The sequence below is a fragment of the Colletotrichum destructivum genome, chromosome 4 (assembly GCF_034447905.1).
Source record: "Colletotrichum destructivum chromosome 4, complete sequence".
Lineage (NCBI taxonomy): Eukaryota > Fungi > Ascomycota > Sordariomycetes > Glomerellales > Glomerellaceae > Colletotrichum > Colletotrichum destructivum.
Window position 1 is genome coordinate 3,468,378 of NC_085899.1, and position 19,196 is coordinate 3,487,573.

A 19,196-nucleotide genomic window follows, 5' to 3' on the forward strand; every position below is an offset into this window, starting at 1 on the left:
TCATCTGCGGCCGCCACCTCTCCGGCCCTTGTTGACGCCGCCGCTCGACGTGGGTCCTCCCCTTCTCCGATCCTCGCCGAGTCCCTTACGGCCAGCGGCGATGCCACCCTTGCCACCGCGGCCACCGCCTCGGCTACCGCCACGGCCGCCACGGCCACCACGGTCCTGGCCACCGCGTCCGCCGCGGAAGGGCTTGCCGCCTCCTCGGCTCTTGTCGACCTGGGCCTTGACAGCCGCAGCGTCGCCCTCATCCAAGTCCTCCATCTCCTCGTCGTCCTGTCCGCGCTTGTTGCTGAACTTGAGCTTGCCGCGCAGACCGCGCTTGGCGACGTCCTTGCCCTTGAGTGCGGCAACGTAAGCGTTGACTCCGGAGCCGTCGTTCTCGGCGCCGTCGACCTCCATCGCCTCATCGTCATCCTTGCCGAGAATCAGCTTGCCGTCGAGATCGGTGCGGGCCTTGGTCTTGGTAGGCTTGCGCATCTTGACGGGCTTGGTGGATGAAATGTTGGCCAGGGCGTTGCGGTCGAGCAGGTCGAGTGGCTCGTCTTCATCCTCAACGATGTATGTGTTGCCGCCCTTCCTGTTGTTGCGCTTGCCCTTAGGGCCTGCGGCCGCGCCCTCATCGTCGGACTCGTCATCGGAACCGTCCGAGTCACTGCTGTAAAGGGCTTGGTCGAGCTCATTGTCGAACTTGCGTCCCTGTCGTCCCTCCTCCTCGTCGCTCTCCTCACCGGCTTGTTTTGCGGCGTCCTTCTTCTTCTTGCTGCGCTCCTTGGTCTTGCGGATGTTGACGATGAGCTTCCTGTCGCTCTCGGGGCAGTTCTGGTTGACGAGGTCGAACCCGAACTTGCGCACCATGCGTTCCAGGATGTGCCTGACCTTACTCTTGAAGTGACCCTTGTGTTCGTGGCTCCAAATGATGAGGTTGGGCACCAGGGAAGACAGACGGGGGATCACGAGTTCGGAGGGAAGACTGACGACGCAGATCTTGACGAAACCCAGGACACTCTTGACGATCTCGCGGTTGTTGGAGGTCAGGAAGAGATCCATAGTTTGGACAAGGTCGGCCAGGGTCTCGGTGGTCAAGGATCTTCTGAACTCATAGAGAACGCGGCTGAGAGCGGTAATAGATGCCGAGATCATGTGGGGGGTGCTACCAACGAGACCGGCACTGACCATGGTAAGGAACTCTTCGAGACTGGCCTTGCCGGCGGGCGCGCCCTCAGGCATGTGAGGAACCTTGGTGTTGTCGATGGGAACGCCGTTTGCCGCCTCCATGCGATGACCGATCTGGACCAAGAGGTCGTAAGCGGCCTCTCTGGCGCGTTCGTTGTTCTCTTTGCAGCAGATGACGACCTCGCTGAGGATGGAGGGGATGAAGTGAAGGGATGTATCAGGGATGTAGGGAAGGAGCGCAGACAGGGCGCCCAGGCGTTCTCTGCGAGCAGGAGCCGACACCTTTTCGGCGCTCGTCAAGAACATCTGCTGCAACTCATCGCTGCGTGCTTGGAGCGCCAGCTTGCCAGTTTCGGACTCGGTAAGGCGGGGCACCAACTTGTAGGCCTTCTTCTGCAACTGCGGCTCGTTCTCCTTGAAGATGATGACGGAGGCGATCTCGAAAAGGGCGGTGTAGCTCTCGCGAGGAAGGTAGATGGCGATGGTGATGATCAGGTCCATCAGAGTGTTGCTCGTTGAGGGCATCGCACCCTGCTTTTGCTGCTGCTTAGGCTTCTCCTGGTTGGCAGTCTGCTGCAGCTCCTCTGCGAGCATCTTGCTGACTCGATCAAAAGTGTCGATAAGCTCCTTTTCGGGGGTAACGCTAAGGAAGGCGTTGATTGTGAGGAGGATGGGACCTCTTGATTGAGGCAGAGTCTGGGTGTAGACGTTGAAAAGAACGGCAAGCATGTTGCCGGCGAAGCTGCCCAGGTGCTCCAGGTTCTTCTTGGCAATCGCTCTGGAAACACGGCTCTGGAGAACCAGATCCTCCTCGCCGTCGTCCTCGATGGTGGCAATAGCCTGGTTGGACTCAATGAGAATCTTGAGCGCACGGCAAACCTCCAAACGCAATTCGACCTGCTTGTAGAGAATGTTTGCGAGAAGCTCGGCGAAGGACTGGTCAAAAGTCTCTGTCACATCAAGGGGGAGATCGCAGTAACCGGGCAGAGTCGCCCAAATCTGTTGAACAAGGGTCTCGAAGATCTTGACTTCCATAGTCTTCTCCGCCTTGCCGTGGTCCAACACCCGTTGGAACATGAGTTCACTCAGGGGAACCATCTCTTGACGGAAATGAGCAAGGTTGGTATTGCTGACATAGTCGCGGAGGATGGGGAACATCCACGCGCGGCCCTGCTGACCCTTCGCGGGCTTAGCAATGTTCAGAGGCAGGATAGACAGGACTGCCTCCGGGCCCATGGCGCGGACGGCCTTTCCGATGACTTCGTCGGCCTCCTTCTTGCCCTGGAACGAGTCGCTGCCACGGAGCTCTCCAACGGCCTTGGTGATGTTGAGCATCATCGGGTGTGCTCGCCATCTCAGGGAGTCAAACATGGCTCCAAAGACGTTGAAACTTTCCATCCAGGCCTGCTGGTACTTGACACTAAGCAGGGACTCGGCGATCTTGGCAATCTTGTCCAGCGTCTTCTCGTCGTAGATGGAAGGCTCGAGAATCACCTGCTTGGGAATGCAGTTCGCCATGAAGGAAACTAGGCACTCGGAGGCGGAAATTCGGATGTTGTGGGCGGGCGACTCCAGGTATTGGGCGACCATGGAGAAGATTTCGGGCAGGTTCTGGAAAACATCGTCGGGCTCGATCTGTGCGGAAACGTCGTATCCTCTGGAGAGGATGGCCAGCCAAGGTGGGATCAGCTGTGTGTCGTTTGCGGCGGGCCGCAGCTCGGAGATGATCTCCATAAGTCGCGGAAGCTTGGCAGAAGCGACCTCGTCGGCCATCCCTTCAAAGATCATTTCGAAAATCTCGAAAGTGGCCATTGTCATGTACTCGTTGCCCGACCTCGAGATCCCGAGCAGCAGCTCGCACAGAGACTCGATCTTCTTGCTGGGCCAGCCTCCGCTAGCAGATGCAATGGTCTTAATCAGCTGAAGCGAGTGGATAAGGGCGGGATCGTGTGCCGACTCGGCCCCCTTCTGCTTTCTCGCTTGCGCAGCCTTTCCGGCGATATCCTCGAGGTTGGCAAGAGCGGTGTGGGCGCACATGTCGGCGGCCGGGTGGTCAAGCGAGGGACTCGGAGGAGGGTTCTTGAGAACATTTCTCAGCGCTTCTTGCGCCCTCTTTCGGATCTTGGGGCGGTGCTCGAGAGAGAGATTCAGTAGACCAGCGACGGCTCTGCGGGGACCGATCTGTGTGACGCCAAGCTCCCATGCACCCGAGTCCTGTGCGAGGAGCAGAGACTCGAGACATCCGATAGACGATCGCAAGAGGAGGGCTTCGGCATCTTGCTGGAGGAGCACGGGGGCGAGTGAGGTGAGAATTTGAGTGAACTTGGCGCGGAGGAGAGGCTGGGGCGCGAACGGGGTGATGATGTCGAGGAGGTAGACAACGGAAGTCGTCGTGTCGGAGCTGACGTTGCCGCTCTCAACAGCCTGGGTAAGTAGGGCGAGAAGGGCGGCGAAGTAACCGGTCGGTGTAGGCTGGGCGTTCTGTTCCTTCAACGTTGTGTCGACCGCATCAAGGACTACCGCCGTCTGCCAACTGCGTTAGCAATAGTACCCAGGCGACGGATGAGTGAGTCGGTGAGGGGGAAAAGGTCTTACTCTCTTCTGGCTTTGGAGACCCGGAGACCGGATCTTGTCCAGCTTCTCGGCAAGAGTTGGAGTCGACATGGTGCTTGTCGTATTCCAATCCGTCGGGAGTAACTGTGGGAGACGATGGAAGCCGGTGTCGTCTAGATTCCCGCCTGTGCAAACATTTTCGGTCGCAAAAAAATCCTTATCGAACCACCCCGCCCCCGATAAGGGTCCGCTTTAACATTTGACGAGCCGGAGTTCGCGCACGGCCCTCTGTCGGTTGTAGACTCCAAAGTCCTTATGCTTATTCATAAATTGCACAACACACATAACCCACACTATTAACTGCGCATCCTCCTCCTGCAAGTGAGATGATAAACAGCCATGATGCGAGCGGTTTCTGCCCAGTCGAAAGTCAGGTAGACTGTTTGGTTGTTTAGTCAAACAAAGCAGCTTGAGAGAGTTGGCAAATAACACAAACCTCGATGAACACATGTACGATTAGGAACTATCAACGTCCTGCAGTCCACCATTCTACTGCTGAGTCGCGTCTTTGCTGCCATCTTGCCGATACCGCACAACTAGCGACCCGATTAGATGATGGGATTCGTTTACATGTCCCCCCGTACTCTCTAAAATTTGTAAGTCGCACTATTGCTCTCGCTTGAGAAGTGTGTGGACATCCGAGGTCTCCAACCGTGGAGTTTCACCCTCGTTCTACTTCACCGGAAACTGAAAGCGACGTATTTGACTCCTTTGTACTTTTCATAGGTTGCGATGTGCCTTTCTCCTTAGACCCAGGACCCAAATGCTCAATCACACAACTCGGCCTACGGTCTGAGAAAAACATGTCATCCGGGGAACCGGACCTATCACAAACCCGGACAGAAGCCACTTGTCCCGTGTAGCTTGGTCCCTCCGTATTTTGATCGATAGAAAGTTAACTTCGATCTTCAGAGGATAAGTCCACTTTTCCAATATAAGAAAGCAACCAGAAGGGACGCAGCGACTCGTTATGCCCCCACCTATTACGTTGATCCAAGTCATCTGCCTTACTCTTACAGCCAGTTCAACGGAACAGATGCTGTTGCCAATGCATGAGTATATATGCCCAGTAGATCTATTTCAAGTAAGAGGTGCTTCTTCCCTCCGGACACTGTTCACCTCCAGATCAAAAGCAGCCTCCTTTCTACTCTCGCCTACAATGTATTTCTCAACTCTCATCGGTGTTATCGTTATCGCCGCTGGTCTGGCTTCGGCATCCCCAGTGTCGCAATTCAACCCATCTATCGTGGAACGACAAAACTGGCAATCTTGCCCTGTCAATGGACAACGGTGCACCAACATAAACGGGGGCGTTGGTGGTTGTGTGTGCCGCCCCGAAGTTCGACAACTTGCTCCATATGACTGTGTTTGCATCTAAGTGGGCCTCTCTGATCCTTCTCCCAGCCCAACGCAACAACTCCTAGCATGATTACTATGAGAAGCTCAAGAGCTAACTGCTTTTGTTTTGTTTATTTCAGGCTCTTGAATTCAGCCGCGGTAGATTCACAATGCTTGCGCATCTCGCAGGGAGCATGTATCTTCCATCCGGAGCATCGCGCGAGGCTAACTGGACGGGGATCACGATATTCGATGGGCATGCCAATGGAGAGCCAGCTTTGACTATTGAAGTAATGACAAAATGACTTCCTAAGAAGCGTACAACTTCATAAAATAGAGCTTTGGACATCATAAGACTGTACAGACCCCCGCCCGATGGCTTGCTGCTTGAACCTTAGAAAACGTTTAGTGTCTATCATTCAGTGATGTTTAAATGGGGCAAAGCACTCGAGAAACACAAGAGTCTACAAGAAGCTCCCCTTCCGGAAAGCCGAATCACTGTTGACTAGTAGTGATTCTAATGAGAAGGACTGAAGAAGATTCCATCGTATCACTTGCGTCCGCTTGTTTCACTCTTACAAGGCTCAGCCGCTGCCGACGAAGCACAGCATATGCAACTAGATAACCATTTTTCTTGGCCCGAATGGCTTTGGCGGCCGTCGGGCCGCTTGAAGAATGGCAGTCTGTCTATTCCTCTCTTCTCCGCGCCCTTTTTGAAACCCTCTCTTCGCACCTTACTTATATGAGGAGTCTGTCAAATAGGCTCACTGTCCAGAATAAACAAAAGCTAGAGCGGCCCTTCAAAGCAGCAAGGTCTCCATGGTTTCGACAACGACCTACGAGCCGTTGCTTGCAACTCTCACGTTCACCCCTGGAGGCTTTCAACAAACCAAGGTTCTTTCCCTAGAACCCCAGACCACGCCATTCACACCTCCCGACGGTGCCTGCTCTGCGGATATCCGATGCCAGTATAAGCCTGAGGAGTTGAGTTCCGGTGCCGAATGTCTGGGAGACCAGGTAGTCGTGGAGACCAAGGCCACGCTGCCGACACAATGTTTCCCAAAGAGCTACAACGAGATTTGGCGACCGTCTGGGACGTTCAGTAAGAATCCCTCCAGATCGTGAACCGGGCTGCCGCTAAGACGCATCCAACCCAGGCGACGTGGCGAGCATGGCCTACCCAGGCACCGCATGCATCAGCGGCTGGACGACGGCTTGCACGACAACATTGACCCTGGAGAGCGCCCAGACTTATGTCCAGACTTGGTGCTGCCCCCCTGGCTCCTACACCTGCCTCACGCCTGGGCCGGGAGAGACCCCGTGGCGAGACTGCGTGAGCATGCTTAGCACCAACACCGAAGTCTGGGTCAACAATAGCGCGACTAGCGGTGGGGGCGAGAAGGTTCTCTGGAGCTCCTGGAGAAAGGTCTCTCTGACAAATCTGCCGAGCTCCGGACCGCTCTCGGTCAAGCATCCTGTCTTTCCGCTCTATGGCCAGCCTGCCCCGCGGGGCATAGATGGTGCGGAGGGAGGCCTGTCGACGGGGGCTGTCGCAGGAATCGCAGCAGGGGCGGTCGCTTTGGTCTTCGTCCTCCTCGGCGGCGGCATCTGCATCATCTTTCGCAAACGAAGACAGAAGAGGGCCGTCCTGGCTGCTCGGAACCTTGCCGCCAACGACAACGATGGGCGGGACTACAACGGACTAGGGTACGACACGAAACAAGAACTTCCTGGTCACGGCCTCGAGACGAGAGCGTTGAAGGTTGCTACACCCCCGCCCGTTGAGTTGGCTGCGTAAATGAGAACTGCGGAGGTGGAAGGCAGTCGCCCCATGGAGTTGTCATAAACATAACCGTGACATGCTGGAAATACTGAGCAACACAGTCGATTGTATATTCTGAACGTCACCAAATTGAGGAGCATCTGAGCCAGAATGGTTTGAAGCACGCACACACAAATAATGGCAGACTGATACGATGTTGTTCGTCCCTGGAATCTGTGAACTCGAATTTGGTGACATCTACCAGAATATCAGCATGGACTGGTTTGCAACCAATACTACACTGATCTATAGGCGATTACAAGACAGCAATGCTTTGACTTCAATGCCAGTCGCCCCTTGACACCCCCAGTCCCACCGCCAATTGTCTGCATGTCTCCGTCAAAGTCTAGGTATCAGTATGGCGTCGACATGGAGCCAAGCAATACTCGACTGATCTTGTGGGGTTGCAACTCCTAATTAGGGCCGAAAAGCCTGTCTTGCGGGCCTGTGCATGGCATCGAGAACGGGGCGCCGTTTTGTTGATTGGATGTGCTGATGGTGTTGTAGACTAGTCTCTACGCCCTTGCGATGACTTGTCACCCATGTATGTCTAGTAATGGGCGTATCTCTCAGAGACTCAGTCGGCCACTTTTCAACAACCACGAAGCCAGGAAAGGATATATAGAGACATGATGACTTCATTTCTTCGAATGATTTGCCGGTTGGGAAACAATCAAATTCCGGTCTCCCGTATACTACATTCACACGATGTCCGAATCTCCCGAATCCGTAATAATTGTCGGCGCCGGCATCGTCGGCTCCGCCCTGGCTTATTCTTTGTCTACATCACCGACGCCCCGGCGCATCACCATAGTCGACCGTTCCTTCGGCCCGCTCCTCGGCTCCACTGGCCACGCGCCGGGGTTCGTCGGCCAGTTCAACGAGTCCGACGTGCTCACCAAGCTGGCGATCGAGACCGTGTCCGAGTACACCAAGATCCCCGGAGGATTCGACACCGTGGGCGGCTTGGAGATCGCCTTCGGGGCGGCAGGAGTCGAGCGGTTGAAGTCAAGGTGCGCGAATGCCGCCCGCCTGGGCCTGCCAGCCAAACTACTGAGCATCGACGAAGCGCACGCGCTCGCGCCGGAGCTTGTGAAGGCTTCGAGCCCGGGGGCCGCGGCGTTTTTTCCAACCGACGGGACCGCCAGCGCCTGCGAAATCACTTCCTTCTACCAGGAGGAGGCGAAGAAATCGGGGGTGCAGTTCCTGCAAAGCGAAGTCAGGAAACTCGTTATCCGGGATGGCCGCGTCGCTGGCGTCGAGGTCTCCGACGGAGACTGCGTCAGACAGCTCGACGCTGGCAAGGTCATCATCACGACCGGGATCTGGGCCCAAGATCTGTGCCGCGATCTCGGCTTCCCGGTACCCGTCGTCCCTGTCGGGCACCCGTACATGCACGGCCAGCTGCGAGCCCCGCTGTCCCGCAAGTTGCCCTTCGTCCGCTGGCCAGAGCATCATGTCTACGCCAGAGACCACGGAGAAAGATACGGCATCGGCAGCTACGATCATGCGCCCCTTGAGTGCAAGGCTAGGAACAACACGGCCATCGGAAGCTGGGTCAAGGACTTTAAGCAGACACTGCAATCCGCCACGGCGTTGTTGCCGTCCGCTGCTGCCGAACAGTTCGATCAGGGAGCGAGCTTCAACGGCATCTTCTCCATGACGCCCGACAACATGCCGCTTGCCGGGTCGGTGCAGTCTATGCCGGGATTACACATGGCTGTCGCGGTCTGGGTCACACACGCGGCGGGCACAGCCAAGTACCTGACACAAGTGATTGACGGCAAGGACGTGGACCAGGAGACCCGAAGTGCTTTGAATCCCGAACGGTTTAGGGGGCAAGATCTTGCGACGTTGGAGGAGAAGTCTCTTCTTGGATATAATTCCATCTACAAGACTGTAAGCAGGTCGGCATAGCCCAATGAACTTATAAAGCTGCCCACAAAGTGCCATCCCAACACGACTCCGCTTGCGAGATATGACTATGCTAGCTGTTCTAAAGTCGTTCCATATGTATTCTTGCAAAATTTGGAAGCCAAGAATTCTCACACATGCCAAGTTTAGTATGGCGAGACATGGTGCAAGACCTCGTGCAATTGGAGGCTGCTTTTGGACGCGGACTTGTTGGAACTGAAGTTCGAAAGCATCTACTAGTACAACGTGGCAAGTGATTAAACAAAACAGTAATGTTTCGATGCATTGTAATATTGTAACCAAAAGGAGTCGGGAGAGAAGTGGAAAACCCAACTAAAGCTTCCACTTGGAAAGCGCTCGGCATGGGCGACCGTCCGGCCGACGGCATGAAAGGTCCGTTCGCCGAACGCCTTGTTCATAGAGGGCCTTCGGGACATCGAATCAATTGAAAATCTCGTCGCAGGAAGTAACGAGCGCGGGATGACATGCCGAAATTGAAACAAAACAAGAGCCCGAAAGGCGAGTTCTCTCAACAACCCGCTCGCACCACATCGGCCGGGTCGCTTACACCACGGATGGAGGGACCGAGAGCCCCACAATCGGGCCCGGCAGGCCTCGGCGACGAACGTCGGGCGCCGAACTATTCGGCCTCACATCACACACGGCAGGCCATGTCCATCCATTTCCTTTGAGAAATTACCATCAGTAACGCAACGTCGATACGCATAAAAATGAGGGACATCCCCCCCGCTTGGTGTCTCTCATTGTACTTGGACCACCACCATCACACATCCCATCAGCTAACACTTCCCGGGAAGGAGGCTCCAACATCGCTGCACCATGGGGTCACAATTAAACGACACGACGGCGTCGCCGAAATTTGCTCCCATTCCAAGTCCCGCCGCAAAGAACGCGCCCTACTTCACCCCGGAACAAGACCCTGTCTCCGGCACGGCCCTCGGCACGACGACCGGCGCCCCGACCCCGAAGCTCTTCACTCCACTCACCGTCCGTGGCCTCACCTTCCAGAACCGCCTCTTCCTCGCGCCCTTGTGCCAGTACTCGGCCGCGGCGGACGGCCGCGTCACGGACTGGCACCTGACCCACCTCGGCGGCATCCTCCAGCGCGGGCCAGGGCTGTCCATCATGGAGTCCACGGCCGTGCAGCGCGAGGGCCGCATCACGCCCCAGGACCTCGGCCTGTGGGATGACGTCCAGGTCGGGCCGCTGCGGCGCATCGTCGACTTCGCCCACGCCCAGGGCCAGAAGATCGGCATTCAGCTCAGCCACGCCGGCCGCAAGGCCAGCACCGTCGCCCCTTTCCTGCACATGAACGCCACCTCAGACGCCGCGGTCGGCGGCTGGCCCGACGAGGTCTACGCCCCGTCGGCACTGCGCTTCAACGACGCCTATCCACGGCCCAGGGCTATGACGCTGGAGCAGATCGGGGCCTTCAAGACGGCCTTCGTCGAGGCGGCGAGGAGGGCCGTGGGCGCCGGCTTCGACGTCGTCGAGGTCCACGCCGCCCACGGGTACCTCCTCCACCAGTTCCTCAGCCCCATCAGTAACCGGCGCACGGATCGGTACGGCGGCAGCTGGGAGAACCGCACGCGGCTGGTGCTCGAGGTCGTCGACCTGGTGCGCGCCGCGATCCCGGAGGACATGCCCCTGTTCGTGCGCATCAGCGCGACGGACTGGTTCGACGACATGAAGGAGGAGTTCCCCGAGAGCTGGACCGTCGCGGACTCGTGCAGGCTGGCGCCCATCCTCGCCGACAGGGGCGTCGACTTCCTCGACGTCAGCTCGGGCGGCATTCACCCCCTGCAGTCGACGAGCATCAAGGGCGGCCCCGGCTACCAGGCAGGCTTCGCCAAGGAAATCAAGAAGTCGGTTGGCGATAAGATGGTTGTGTCGGCTGTCGGTGGCATCAGCACCGGTACGATGGCGGAAGGCTTCCTCCAGGCGGGATTGGACGTCATCATGTGCGGCCGGTGGTTCCAGAAGAACCCGGGCCTGGTTTACGCGTTTGCTGATGAGCTCGGCACCAACGTCAAGATGGCGAACCAGATTGGATGGGGCTTTGGCGGACGAAAGGGAAAGAAATAGGCTGCTTGACGTCGAACCGATTGGCACGGGATTGAGAGATGGAGCATTGTCGTCCATAGACGCGAGTAGTTGTTATTCGACGCTCAGTAGGACGATCTTGGATTGGCATCCGGTCAGTGTTATGGCTGTTTTTCAATGTCACCTAGTTGGAACTGATCGTTGATCTCAAAACTATTGTAATATTGCTTGCTTTGGCTACAAACACACCTTGAACGCCGCCCTCCCGATGGTTACAATCTGCTTAATGTAGGTATACTTCATAAACATTATGATCCAAGGCCGTAAGAACAGGAGCCCGGTTTGCAACTGCTCCTTTTCTCATTTCCTCAGGCATGCCCAGGTTGCGGTTTAGACAAAAGAAAATCCGTATTAGACCTCCGTCTCGACATCCGGCTTGCGCCCGTTGAGAGCGCCAAGCTTGGTGATCTTGCGGACGGCGAACTTGGCCTCGTTCTTCGCAAACTGTACGTTACGCATCGGACGCCACTGCATCAGCCCGCGGTGCTGGCGATGCAGGTCTCGGCTTCTGCTTTTGTAGTCCTTGTAAGCCTGGATTGGACCGTTGCTCTTCTTGGAAGCATTCGAAGGTGTCTCACTCGCATTGCTGTCGGTCGACTGTCGGGTTCCGTCGCTGCCCCCTTTGGTGCTGGCGTCGGCGATCCCAAGATCGAGGTCGCTACTTTCATCGTCGTCATCGAAATCTTCATCAAAATCATCGCGTCCCTCGGAGTTGAGATCTTCTTGCTCGCCGTCAATCAAATGAGTCGGGTCTTTCCCAAAAGCCGTACTCCAATCGGTTCCATCCTTGGACAGCCACTTTTCTTTCTCCTTCGGGTCGACCTGGGCAAGAACATCGCGACCATGGGTAAGAGACTCATCATGGAGCCTTTGAACCGCGGGAGGAACCTCAGTCTTGACTTCCTCACCCCGAACGCCTTCTGCAAAACAAGCTTCCCAAGTTTCAATGGTCTCGCGTGAATCGTTGCTAGTGACAAACTTGACGTGGTCGCGGTCAGTTCCGGTGGAAAAGCGACCACGGAATTTAAGCCGGCCAAGCTCTTCAATGTGGATGTCGGGGATGTTCTTGAAGTTCTCCTCGGTGATGTAGTTCTGAGAGAGACGTAAACCCTTGTCGCACTTCCAGATTGGGATGTCAAAATCTCGCTCCTCCTGGTCAGGGAAATCTTGAAGCCAAAGCGACGCAAATGCTTCTGCATGACGCTTTCCTGGGGGGTGAAACTCAAAGAAGACGGGAGACCTGTATCGGTAACGGACGGGTAGTCGGATCTTGTCGTGCTTGTTTTCGCCACTGATGTCCCAGAAGGACCCCTCCTGGTCCTCAAGCTTGTTGCACGTGTCCCTCTTGACGCTGACAGAGCTGCCGCCCGTGCGGAGCCTGATCTTGGTCTTGGTGTGACCATAGCCGATGGCGGTGATTTCGCGCGAAGTGAATTCGAAAGTACCAACGTCCCATCCCAGTTGAGTTGGTGGTAGGCGCAGCTCAACGGATCTGAAAAGCAGCGAAATGCGAATTCTTCCGTACCCAACACCGCCATCCAGAGGGTACCATCTTGTGGCCTCACTACCGGTTTGAAGGATGTCAGATAGCTTGAGGGGCACGACGCCGATGATGGGATCGTGTTGACGGTTGCGTGAGTCGCGTACGGTGATGGTGACCACACCTGACCGCCAGTCACGGATAAACTTTTCAGTGCCAGCGTTGAAGATGGGCTGAGAAGACACGGCCTTAGTCCGCGTCTTGTAGACCAGTTCATCGTTGACGAGAATCGTGCAGTACGAACTTGGCAACTTGCTGCCTTGTTCCTCCTTGACTTCGCCAGCGTCCAGGCGGGCGGGCTCGTACTCGCGTCCTTTACGTTTTCCATTGGAACCCTTGACATTGGCCAGCTCCAGTCCAACGATTTGGTGAACAACAATGCTAAGAATTCCAGAGGGCCACAGAGGGTCGGGAGGAGTGTGCTCGACGGCATCTTCCTCTTCGGTCTCAATAGTGCCCTTTTCGTCTTGGAGCTCCTTCTTGTCCTTCAGTTCAGGAGGCAGGTTGACGTCCTTACCATCAGTGCGGAGAGCCTTGCGGAACTGCGTCTTGCCAAAGAAGCCAACCTCCCAGTGCAACTCACCGGGCATCGTGGTTTCAGCCTTGACGCCAGCAAGCTTCGAAACCTGAGGAAACATCTTGCCAGGGTGTTGAATGAGCTTCTGGATGCTTAGTTCGACTTTTCCAACAACATCGTCTGCGGATGAGCGATCGCTGTCCCAAAGCTCGACCGAAAGCTGCTCGTCCGCCTTGATCAGGTCGGCGGTGACCAACAGGCCGCAGCTCTCTTCAAATACGGGGTTCAGATCGTCCTGGATGACACGAGTGCAGAACTGCGGTTTCGAGAACTTGCTCCAGGCGACGGTGATGTAAGGGTCAGAGCCACCACCTTCGCTGCCACGGCGATCCTGCTTGCTGAGACCAACGGCCTTGTGGATGCGGATGAAGAGAAGTCCGAGGGCAAGTGTCTCCTTCTTGATGTCGTCGCCCTGGAGCATCTTGCTCAAGTCCAAGGTCATACTCTTAGGAGCAACGTACTGTAGCATTGTTAGTCATGGATTGACGGGTTTGGAAATGCAGGCACTTTACCATGGAAGCTGCAGTGCCGATGGCCCAGTTCACGAAGTTGGAGATAAGGGGCAAGTTGAGGATATTGACACCCTTTTCTATCATTGGAGTGCAACCAGCTTGCACCTTGGGGATTCCCATCAGCGTGAAGGTGAGAGTCTTGAGGAATGGAGGCTCGGGAGTGAGCTGAAGTCTGATTCTGGCCGTGGCGACGAGACCCTGAAGTTCAACCCCTGCAACTGGTCAGACAGTGGTTCCAAAAGGCATGCTTCGCTTCACTTACAGATTGGAAGGGGAACTCCGAAGAGGCCCCTGACACCAAGATAGAAGATGAGTTGCATTCCCATGTTGCGGGCCTTGGACGAGACATCAGCACCGGATGGCTTAGCATGGTAGGCGACCGAGGCCTCCAGGTTGTAGAAGGAACCAGCCTGCTCCATGGCTGCCAACTCATTGGGATCAGTGTTCTTCTGGTTCTGCTTGTGAGCCTCGTCCTTGATGTCCTTTACATGATGATCGGGGAGGGCGCGCAAGCTGAGAATGCGAAGAGGATTGCTGCCCTGAGAGATGTCGGCGACACGAACGTTCTCGATGACGCCGGGAACCGAGGCAACCATGACGTCCTCGAGAGTGTCAGCAACACCGGCAAACATCTCAGGGTTGATCAGATTCCACATGATTCCGAGTGCAGTATTCATCCACTAGAGTTTGTTTATAATCAGCAAGGCGTCCAACACAACAGCCAGGGAGTGCCGGTTCTCACCTCGACAGACTCGGGAACCAGGTTGACAGTGGCTGTCTCACCTCGTTCCTGTTCACTAGACCATTCCGTGTTCCGGCCCTGTGTGATGAGATCCTTGACCCACAGGAAGACACCGGATGCAACGCAGAACCCAAGCGGTACCAAGCCATAGAGGGCACCGCCGAAAAACTTGCCGACAATGACAATGCTGAAAAAGATACCAGCGCACAAGATATTGGCGCGGCGTTCGAGACGTTCGAACATGGGCTCGTAGCTGACGCTGGGGGTTTTGAAAAAGGTGACGTTTGTCTTTTCGCTGTGAATGGGCACATCGGAGGTACTACCGGGCTCGACTGGGTCGGGTGGTGCCGTGACATCTTGCGCATGTCGATACTCCTCGCCGGACTGCTTCGAGGACGTGGAGATGGTAGCCTCCTTTCCCAAGTTCTGGTTGGGAATAGAGATCTGTGCAATGATCTATCAGCGGGTTTCTTTCGAGCAAGGGAGTCCTGTTTTGGATTTGCTGGTTGCTCACCTGAGGGTTCTCGACGATATCTTCAAAGTCGTCCTTGGGGTCTTCGATCTCGACGTCTTTGCCGGTCACAGGATCCCGCACCGTCTTGGTCTTCTTGCGCTCCTTCTTCGAGGGGACGTGGTCCTTGGACTCGCCATTAGGTTGCTTCTGGGCATGTCTCTCGATCTTATTGTGTTGTTTGTCCTCGGCCTCGATGGCGGCATCGCGTTCCCGCTTTTCCTTGTCGAGCTGGGCGACGAACTCATGGATGTTGGGGATCTTGTTCCGGGCGCTGTAGTGCTGGCCGCCAGTCGGCAGCTTATGCTCGTCGATGTTCATGTTGCTACCATGCAGAACCCTGCAGGACGCCTCTTGTGCTGTAATGCTTGTTTGTAGTATCGATGGGCCGGTGGGTTTAGGCAGTCCTGATCATTCGTAGCAGAGACTACGCCGTGAGAAACGAACCAAGAAGCAGGTATTGCTTCGTCGATTAGCCAGTGTCTAGCGAGAGACAAGAAAGGCGAAGAGAATTGGCACACGAGTAGTTCAGCCGTCAGAACCGAAAGAGCGGAGGTTCGAGATCTTGGGGGATGGGATATAATATGGAGGCTCGGATTGCGGAGTCCAGCACTGGAGGAGAGCCTGCCGAAACTTGGGAAAAGGTGCCCCTCCAATTGCCTCATAGCTCCTCCAGCTTCACCCTTGCCCAGCTGTGGGAGGAACACACAATCACCCACCCACACACACACACATACACTGGTTGGGTGAGTTTCCTCCTCTCAGCTGCGGCTTGCATGCTGAACTGGGCTGGGCTGGGCTGGGCTGGCTGGGGGAAGCTGTGATGGTTAATGACGTAGCTGTCTTGCGACTTGCTGCCAGAAAAGTCCACTAGCTGTACGCACTATGTACGTAGAGGCTCGGCCCCACCCGGCAAGCCCCGGCTCCTTGCAGGCCTTATGACGGAAGAAGTCTCCGGTACTTACACTGGCCCGAGCGTCTGCCAGAATACTTGCTCCCCATCCCGCCCATCTGTTGATTCCTTTTGCTGTTGGCTGCATTTCTCCTCATCCCGGTATTTCCAACAGAATACATCTTTACGGCAAACATTCCTCGAACCGCGTTCCTTCGACCCGCGACGCGGTAGAACGGCATGTTCTCTATGGCTGGAACGTTGCGCGCTAACTGGCTGCGACGGAATCTGGCTGTGCGTGGCGTTCTCATGCGATGGGCAGACTTACATTCCCGCTACCTATGTACCAGTATTCCTGTTTTTTTCTTCTTTTTCGATGGGCTGCATGACAACGATGCAACGAGCTGAGGCCGATCTGCGGCAGGGATCGCTGTGTGCTTGCGTACATGGCTGGAGAGACGGAAGAGACAACAGCTCTGGCCGCGTGTTCGTTCGCTGGTCTGTCTCCATTGACCTGGCTGGCTCGGCTGGCGCATCTTGACTTCGTCTCTAGTTTTGCTTATTTATTTATTTTTGAGCTTGACAGGCTGGATGGGGTGGGCGGCTGGATCATTTGCTCCGGCTGTTGAGCGTTGGGTTGTCGAGATATCTGGTTCTGATCGATTGTTCCCGAACAGGCGGGTTGATCCAGCAGAAGGCCAGTTGAGCGTTGCGAGCCAATGCCGAGGATTCAGGTTGTCGTCCAGGCATCTCCTGGTGTGAGGTCAGGTTTATCGCAAACGTCCAGAGTACCGTGCGGCTCATGAACATGGTGGCGGGCGCTCTACCTGCTCAGGGCGCGTCGGCCACCCAAAAAAAGAATCACCACTCGGTGCAACCCCTTACGCAAGCCAAGGATGTCCTCGTCAGTCCACCTGCCATCCAGTGCCCCGCTTTTGACAAGGCCCTTCTCTCATGATTACCTAACCAGTCGGTACTGAATAAATCGCCAGCCGTTTTTATCCCTGTCCCTTCGAGCCATCCACTCGTCTTGCATTTCGGCGGGCCTGTTGATGGTTGGGTGTCTGCTCTCAGGCCGGTCTGTCTTGGCGCAGACCGCCGACTCCCCCCCCCATCGCCGCGCTCCCGGATTCATCATGGGCCTTGTAGAATCGCATGGTCCTCAATCGGGTTCCGAAGACATGGTCATAGTATGTCGTGGTCTCATTAGCCTAGATCGGTACTAGTACATATCCTACACCCCCGAAGCCGCGCTTTCATAATGCCAAAACACCAACCAATGCGATACCCAAGCGCTCCCCAGCCGAACAAACTAAATGCCATCCAAACGCGTCGCCTTCACATCAGTGAACCACCATATCGGGAGGTATGGGCGTGTCCCGCCTGCTCCCGGTTTCAGGGTTGATGAGGTCCGCCGACCCCAGCCGGTCGCTCTGGGACACGAGGCGCCTGGGCACTGTCGGCGTCGTCAGGTCAATCTCCATATCCCCCGGTGTTAGCCCCCGATCGCTGCACGAGACGCTGCTACTGTCCGACATCTCGACGTCGCCAGCCTCTTCGAACGTCTCGACGCTGGGCGTCGGAAGGTCGCCGCAGGTCTGCACTTCCACCACCGGCGGCGCTGTGGGCCTCTTCCGAGCAGGCTCTGACATTTGTGCCGCCGCTTCGGCCGCCCGCAACGCCGCCACCGCCCCGCCCAGATTCTCTTCGTCCTCCTCCTGGTTCCCAATGGTCCAGACCCAGCGGCGCTTCTTTTCCTTGCGCTTCCGCTTCCTGATCCCGCCCGACGGGCTGACCGGTGGTGAGTTGGCTGCCAACCCGGCCATCCGTCGCCGCATCTCCTCGAACGGCCCCGGAGTCATGCCACCGTCGCGCGTTTCGTCGCTCGTGAAAGCCATGGCAAGGTCCAGGACCGTGTTTAGCTCTTGCGTCGGCGCCGGCGACGCTGGCGACACGTCTTCGGTGAGCAAGTCGATGTGGGATTTGGTATACGTCTCGGTGATGATGGTTTGCTCGATCGGGCTATTGTAGGCCACGCGGCGGGCTGCCTTTTCTTGCAAGCGCAGGGACTGGCGCCGTGGTGAAATGGGCGTCTTGGCACTCGGGGGAGGAAGAGGCGAGTTGCGGAGGATACTGTGGAGTGAGCGAGGGTGTGTGTATGGCAGCTTTGATCCCGCTAGCGAAAGGTTGGTCCGCCTCCGTATAGAACGCGGCTCTGGCGGCGTGATGAACCCAATCGCTGTCAACGGGGTCTTGGTGTCGATGGGAGAGAACCCAAACATCTGAGGGCCGTTCGAGTCTACGGGACCGGCTGACAGCGGCGGGGTCGCCGTCATGGTGCTCGGGAAGACCACCTCCATGGCAACACCGGGAGACATGGGATGGGCGGTCAAGGGTGTCTCGGGGTATGAGACGGCGCAGGGTGTTTGAATGCGTAGCTGAGGAGGAGCCTTCGATCCTTTTTGCAAGTGCGGAGGTTGCTGTTGCAAAGTGTTGATGGCAGTTAGCGGCTCGGACGTCGACCGCTCAATGGCGGTGGCATAGACATTGGAGAGGGTGTTGAAAGCGGTCGGGTCCTTGGGGTCGACGACAGACAGGGACTTGTTAATGCTCGTGTGAGGCGCCGGCGATGTTTTGATGGACAAAGACAACTTGGGCCTCCTCGAGGCGGTACCAGTCTGGGTAGCCATGATGACCACGTGATGTATCCCTCAAGCAAGACAGATGTGAGGCGATGAAGCGGCCCAGTCTCGACAGCCAGCAGATCGATCGTGCAGGGATCAAGCGACGACTGCCTTGGCCTCCCAGGAAACTGGAATCGCCGGGATGGGACTGCCGGTTCGAGAAGAAGAAGAAAAAGAGGGGGGAACCGTACTTGGAGAGGGGATGTTGGGAAGAAGGAAACGGGCAGCGGCTATATAGAACGGGAAGCAGTGCAACACGGAAGAGTCGTGAGGTTGTGAGGGGTTAAACCACAATGGCGGGCGTCGGGAGTTGAGATTGAGAGGTCAAGAGAAGCGCCGCGGCGCAGACATATATGCAATGCAGTGTGACTAGGGAAGACATTATAGACGCGATTGATGGAAGGAATGCGTCGCACGCAGGACGACACCCCCTCGTCTCAGACAGCTCCAGTCCTGGTTGGCTATTTTAGGTAGCACGATGTGATGGGGAAGAGGCGCAAGCGCCGGGCTCAGATGGGATCCTGGTCGACCCGAGTCGCATCCCTGCAATGGGCCAATGAAGACGGCGGGGACTTCGGCTCGTTTGCCCCAAGCGGCGTCTATTCGTTGGACGGCTTTGGGATGCTAACACCTTGTTGTTGTCGTTGTCGATGTCATGTAAGTAGGCTCGTAGCCAGAACCCCAGGAAGCGGTCCGCCGCCATACTCAAAGTCCAGGCAAAAAGACGGTGAAGATAGAGAAGGCTCAGCCG

At 56.4% G+C, this 19,196-nt stretch overlaps 7 protein-coding genes across 7 annotated transcripts; 3 read left to right on the forward strand and 4 right to left on the reverse strand.

Moving 5' to 3' along the window:
• Nucleotides 1-3,901, reverse strand: CDEST_06979 (Putative ribosomal RNA-processing protein; the record flags this gene model as incomplete). The annotated part of the gene is made up of 2 exons (XM_062923138.1): nt 3,772-3,901; nt 1-3,702 (listed from the first exon to the last, which is right to left on the reverse strand). The coding sequence occupies exons 1-2, from the start codon at nt 3,838-3,840 to the stop codon at nt 1-3; spliced, it is 3,771 nt and encodes a 1,256-aa protein (XP_062779189.1). The 5' UTR covers nt 3,841-3,901.
• A 1,047-nt stretch (nt 3,902-4,948) lies between these two features.
• On the forward strand, nt 4,949-6,925 carry CDEST_06980 (uncharacterized protein; the record flags this gene model as incomplete). Its single annotated transcript, XM_062923139.1, has 3 exons — nt 4,949-5,153; nt 5,915-6,229; nt 6,285-6,925. 3 exons carry the CDS (start codon nt 4,949-4,951, stop codon nt 6,923-6,925), a joined length of 1,161 nt encoding a protein of 386 aa, XP_062779190.1.
• Nucleotides 6,926-7,649: 724 nt separating this feature from the next.
• On the forward strand, nt 7,650-8,957 carry CDEST_06981 (Putative FAD dependent oxidoreductase, FAD/NAD(P)-binding domain superfamily). The gene has a single exon (XM_062923140.1). The coding sequence runs from the start codon at nt 7,658-7,660 to the stop codon at nt 8,864-8,866; it is 1,209 nt and encodes a 402-aa protein (XP_062779191.1). The 5' UTR covers nt 7,650-7,657; the 3' UTR covers nt 8,867-8,957.
• A 618-nt stretch (nt 8,958-9,575) lies between these two features.
• CDEST_06982 (Putative NADH:flavin oxidoreductase/NADH oxidase, aldolase-type TIM barrel, NADPH dehydrogenase YqjM) lies at nt 9,576-10,991 on the forward strand. The gene has a single exon (XM_062923141.1). The coding sequence runs from the start codon at nt 9,704-9,706 to the stop codon at nt 10,967-10,969; it is 1,266 nt and encodes a 421-aa protein (XP_062779192.1). The 5' UTR covers nt 9,576-9,703; the 3' UTR covers nt 10,970-10,991.
• A 1-nt stretch (nt 10,992) lies between these two features.
• On the reverse strand, nt 10,993-15,750 carry CDEST_06983 (Putative C2 domain, synaptotagmin-like mitochondrial-lipid-binding domain, C2 domain superfamily). The gene is made up of 5 exons (XM_062923142.1): nt 14,873-15,750; nt 14,359-14,802; nt 13,879-14,296; nt 13,617-13,828; nt 10,993-13,564 (listed from the first exon to the last, which is right to left on the reverse strand). The coding sequence occupies exons 1-5, from the start codon at nt 15,188-15,190 to the stop codon at nt 11,339-11,341; spliced, it is 3,618 nt and encodes a 1,205-aa protein (XP_062779193.1). The 5' UTR covers nt 15,191-15,750; the 3' UTR covers nt 10,993-11,338.
• A 620-nt stretch (nt 15,751-16,370) lies between these two features.
• On the reverse strand, nt 16,371-16,571 carry CDEST_06984 (uncharacterized protein; the record flags this gene model as incomplete). Its single annotated transcript, XM_062923143.1, has 1 exon — nt 16,371-16,571. The coding sequence occupies one exon, from the start codon at nt 16,569-16,571 to the stop codon at nt 16,371-16,373; it is 201 nt and encodes a 66-aa protein (XP_062779194.1).
• Nucleotides 16,572-17,103: 532 nt separating this feature from the next.
• Nucleotides 17,104-19,124, reverse strand: CDEST_06985 (uncharacterized protein). The gene has a single exon (XM_062923144.1). It carries the CDS (start codon nt 18,449-18,451, stop codon nt 17,105-17,107), a length of 1,347 nt encoding a protein of 448 aa, XP_062779195.1. The 5' UTR covers nt 18,452-19,124; the 3' UTR covers nt 17,104.
• Between the last annotated feature and the right edge of the window lie 72 nt (nt 19,125-19,196).

Coding starts and splice junctions, on each gene's coding strand:
- CDEST_06985 (XM_062923144.1), bottom strand. CDS start 18,451: ATGGCTACCCAGACTGGTACCGCCTCGAGGAGGCCCAAGTTGTCTTTG.
- CDEST_06981 (XM_062923140.1), top strand. CDS start 7,658: ATGTCCGAATCTCCCGAATCCGTAATAATTGTCGGCGCCGGCATCGTC.
- CDEST_06982 (XM_062923141.1), top strand. CDS start 9,704: ATGGGGTCACAATTAAACGACACGACGGCGTCGCCGAAATTTGCTCCC.
- CDEST_06983 (XM_062923142.1), bottom strand. CDS start 15,190: ATGAACATCGACGAGCATAAGCTGCCGACTGGCGGCCAGCACTACAGC. Junction 14,297..14,358: donor TGGTTCCCGAGTCTGTCGAG/GTGAGAACCGGC, acceptor AACAAACTCTAG/TGGATGAATACTGCACTCGG. Junction 13,565..13,616: donor TCGGCACTGCAGCTTCCATG/GTAAAGTGCCTG, acceptor ACAATGCTACAG/TACGTTGCTCCTAAGAGTAT.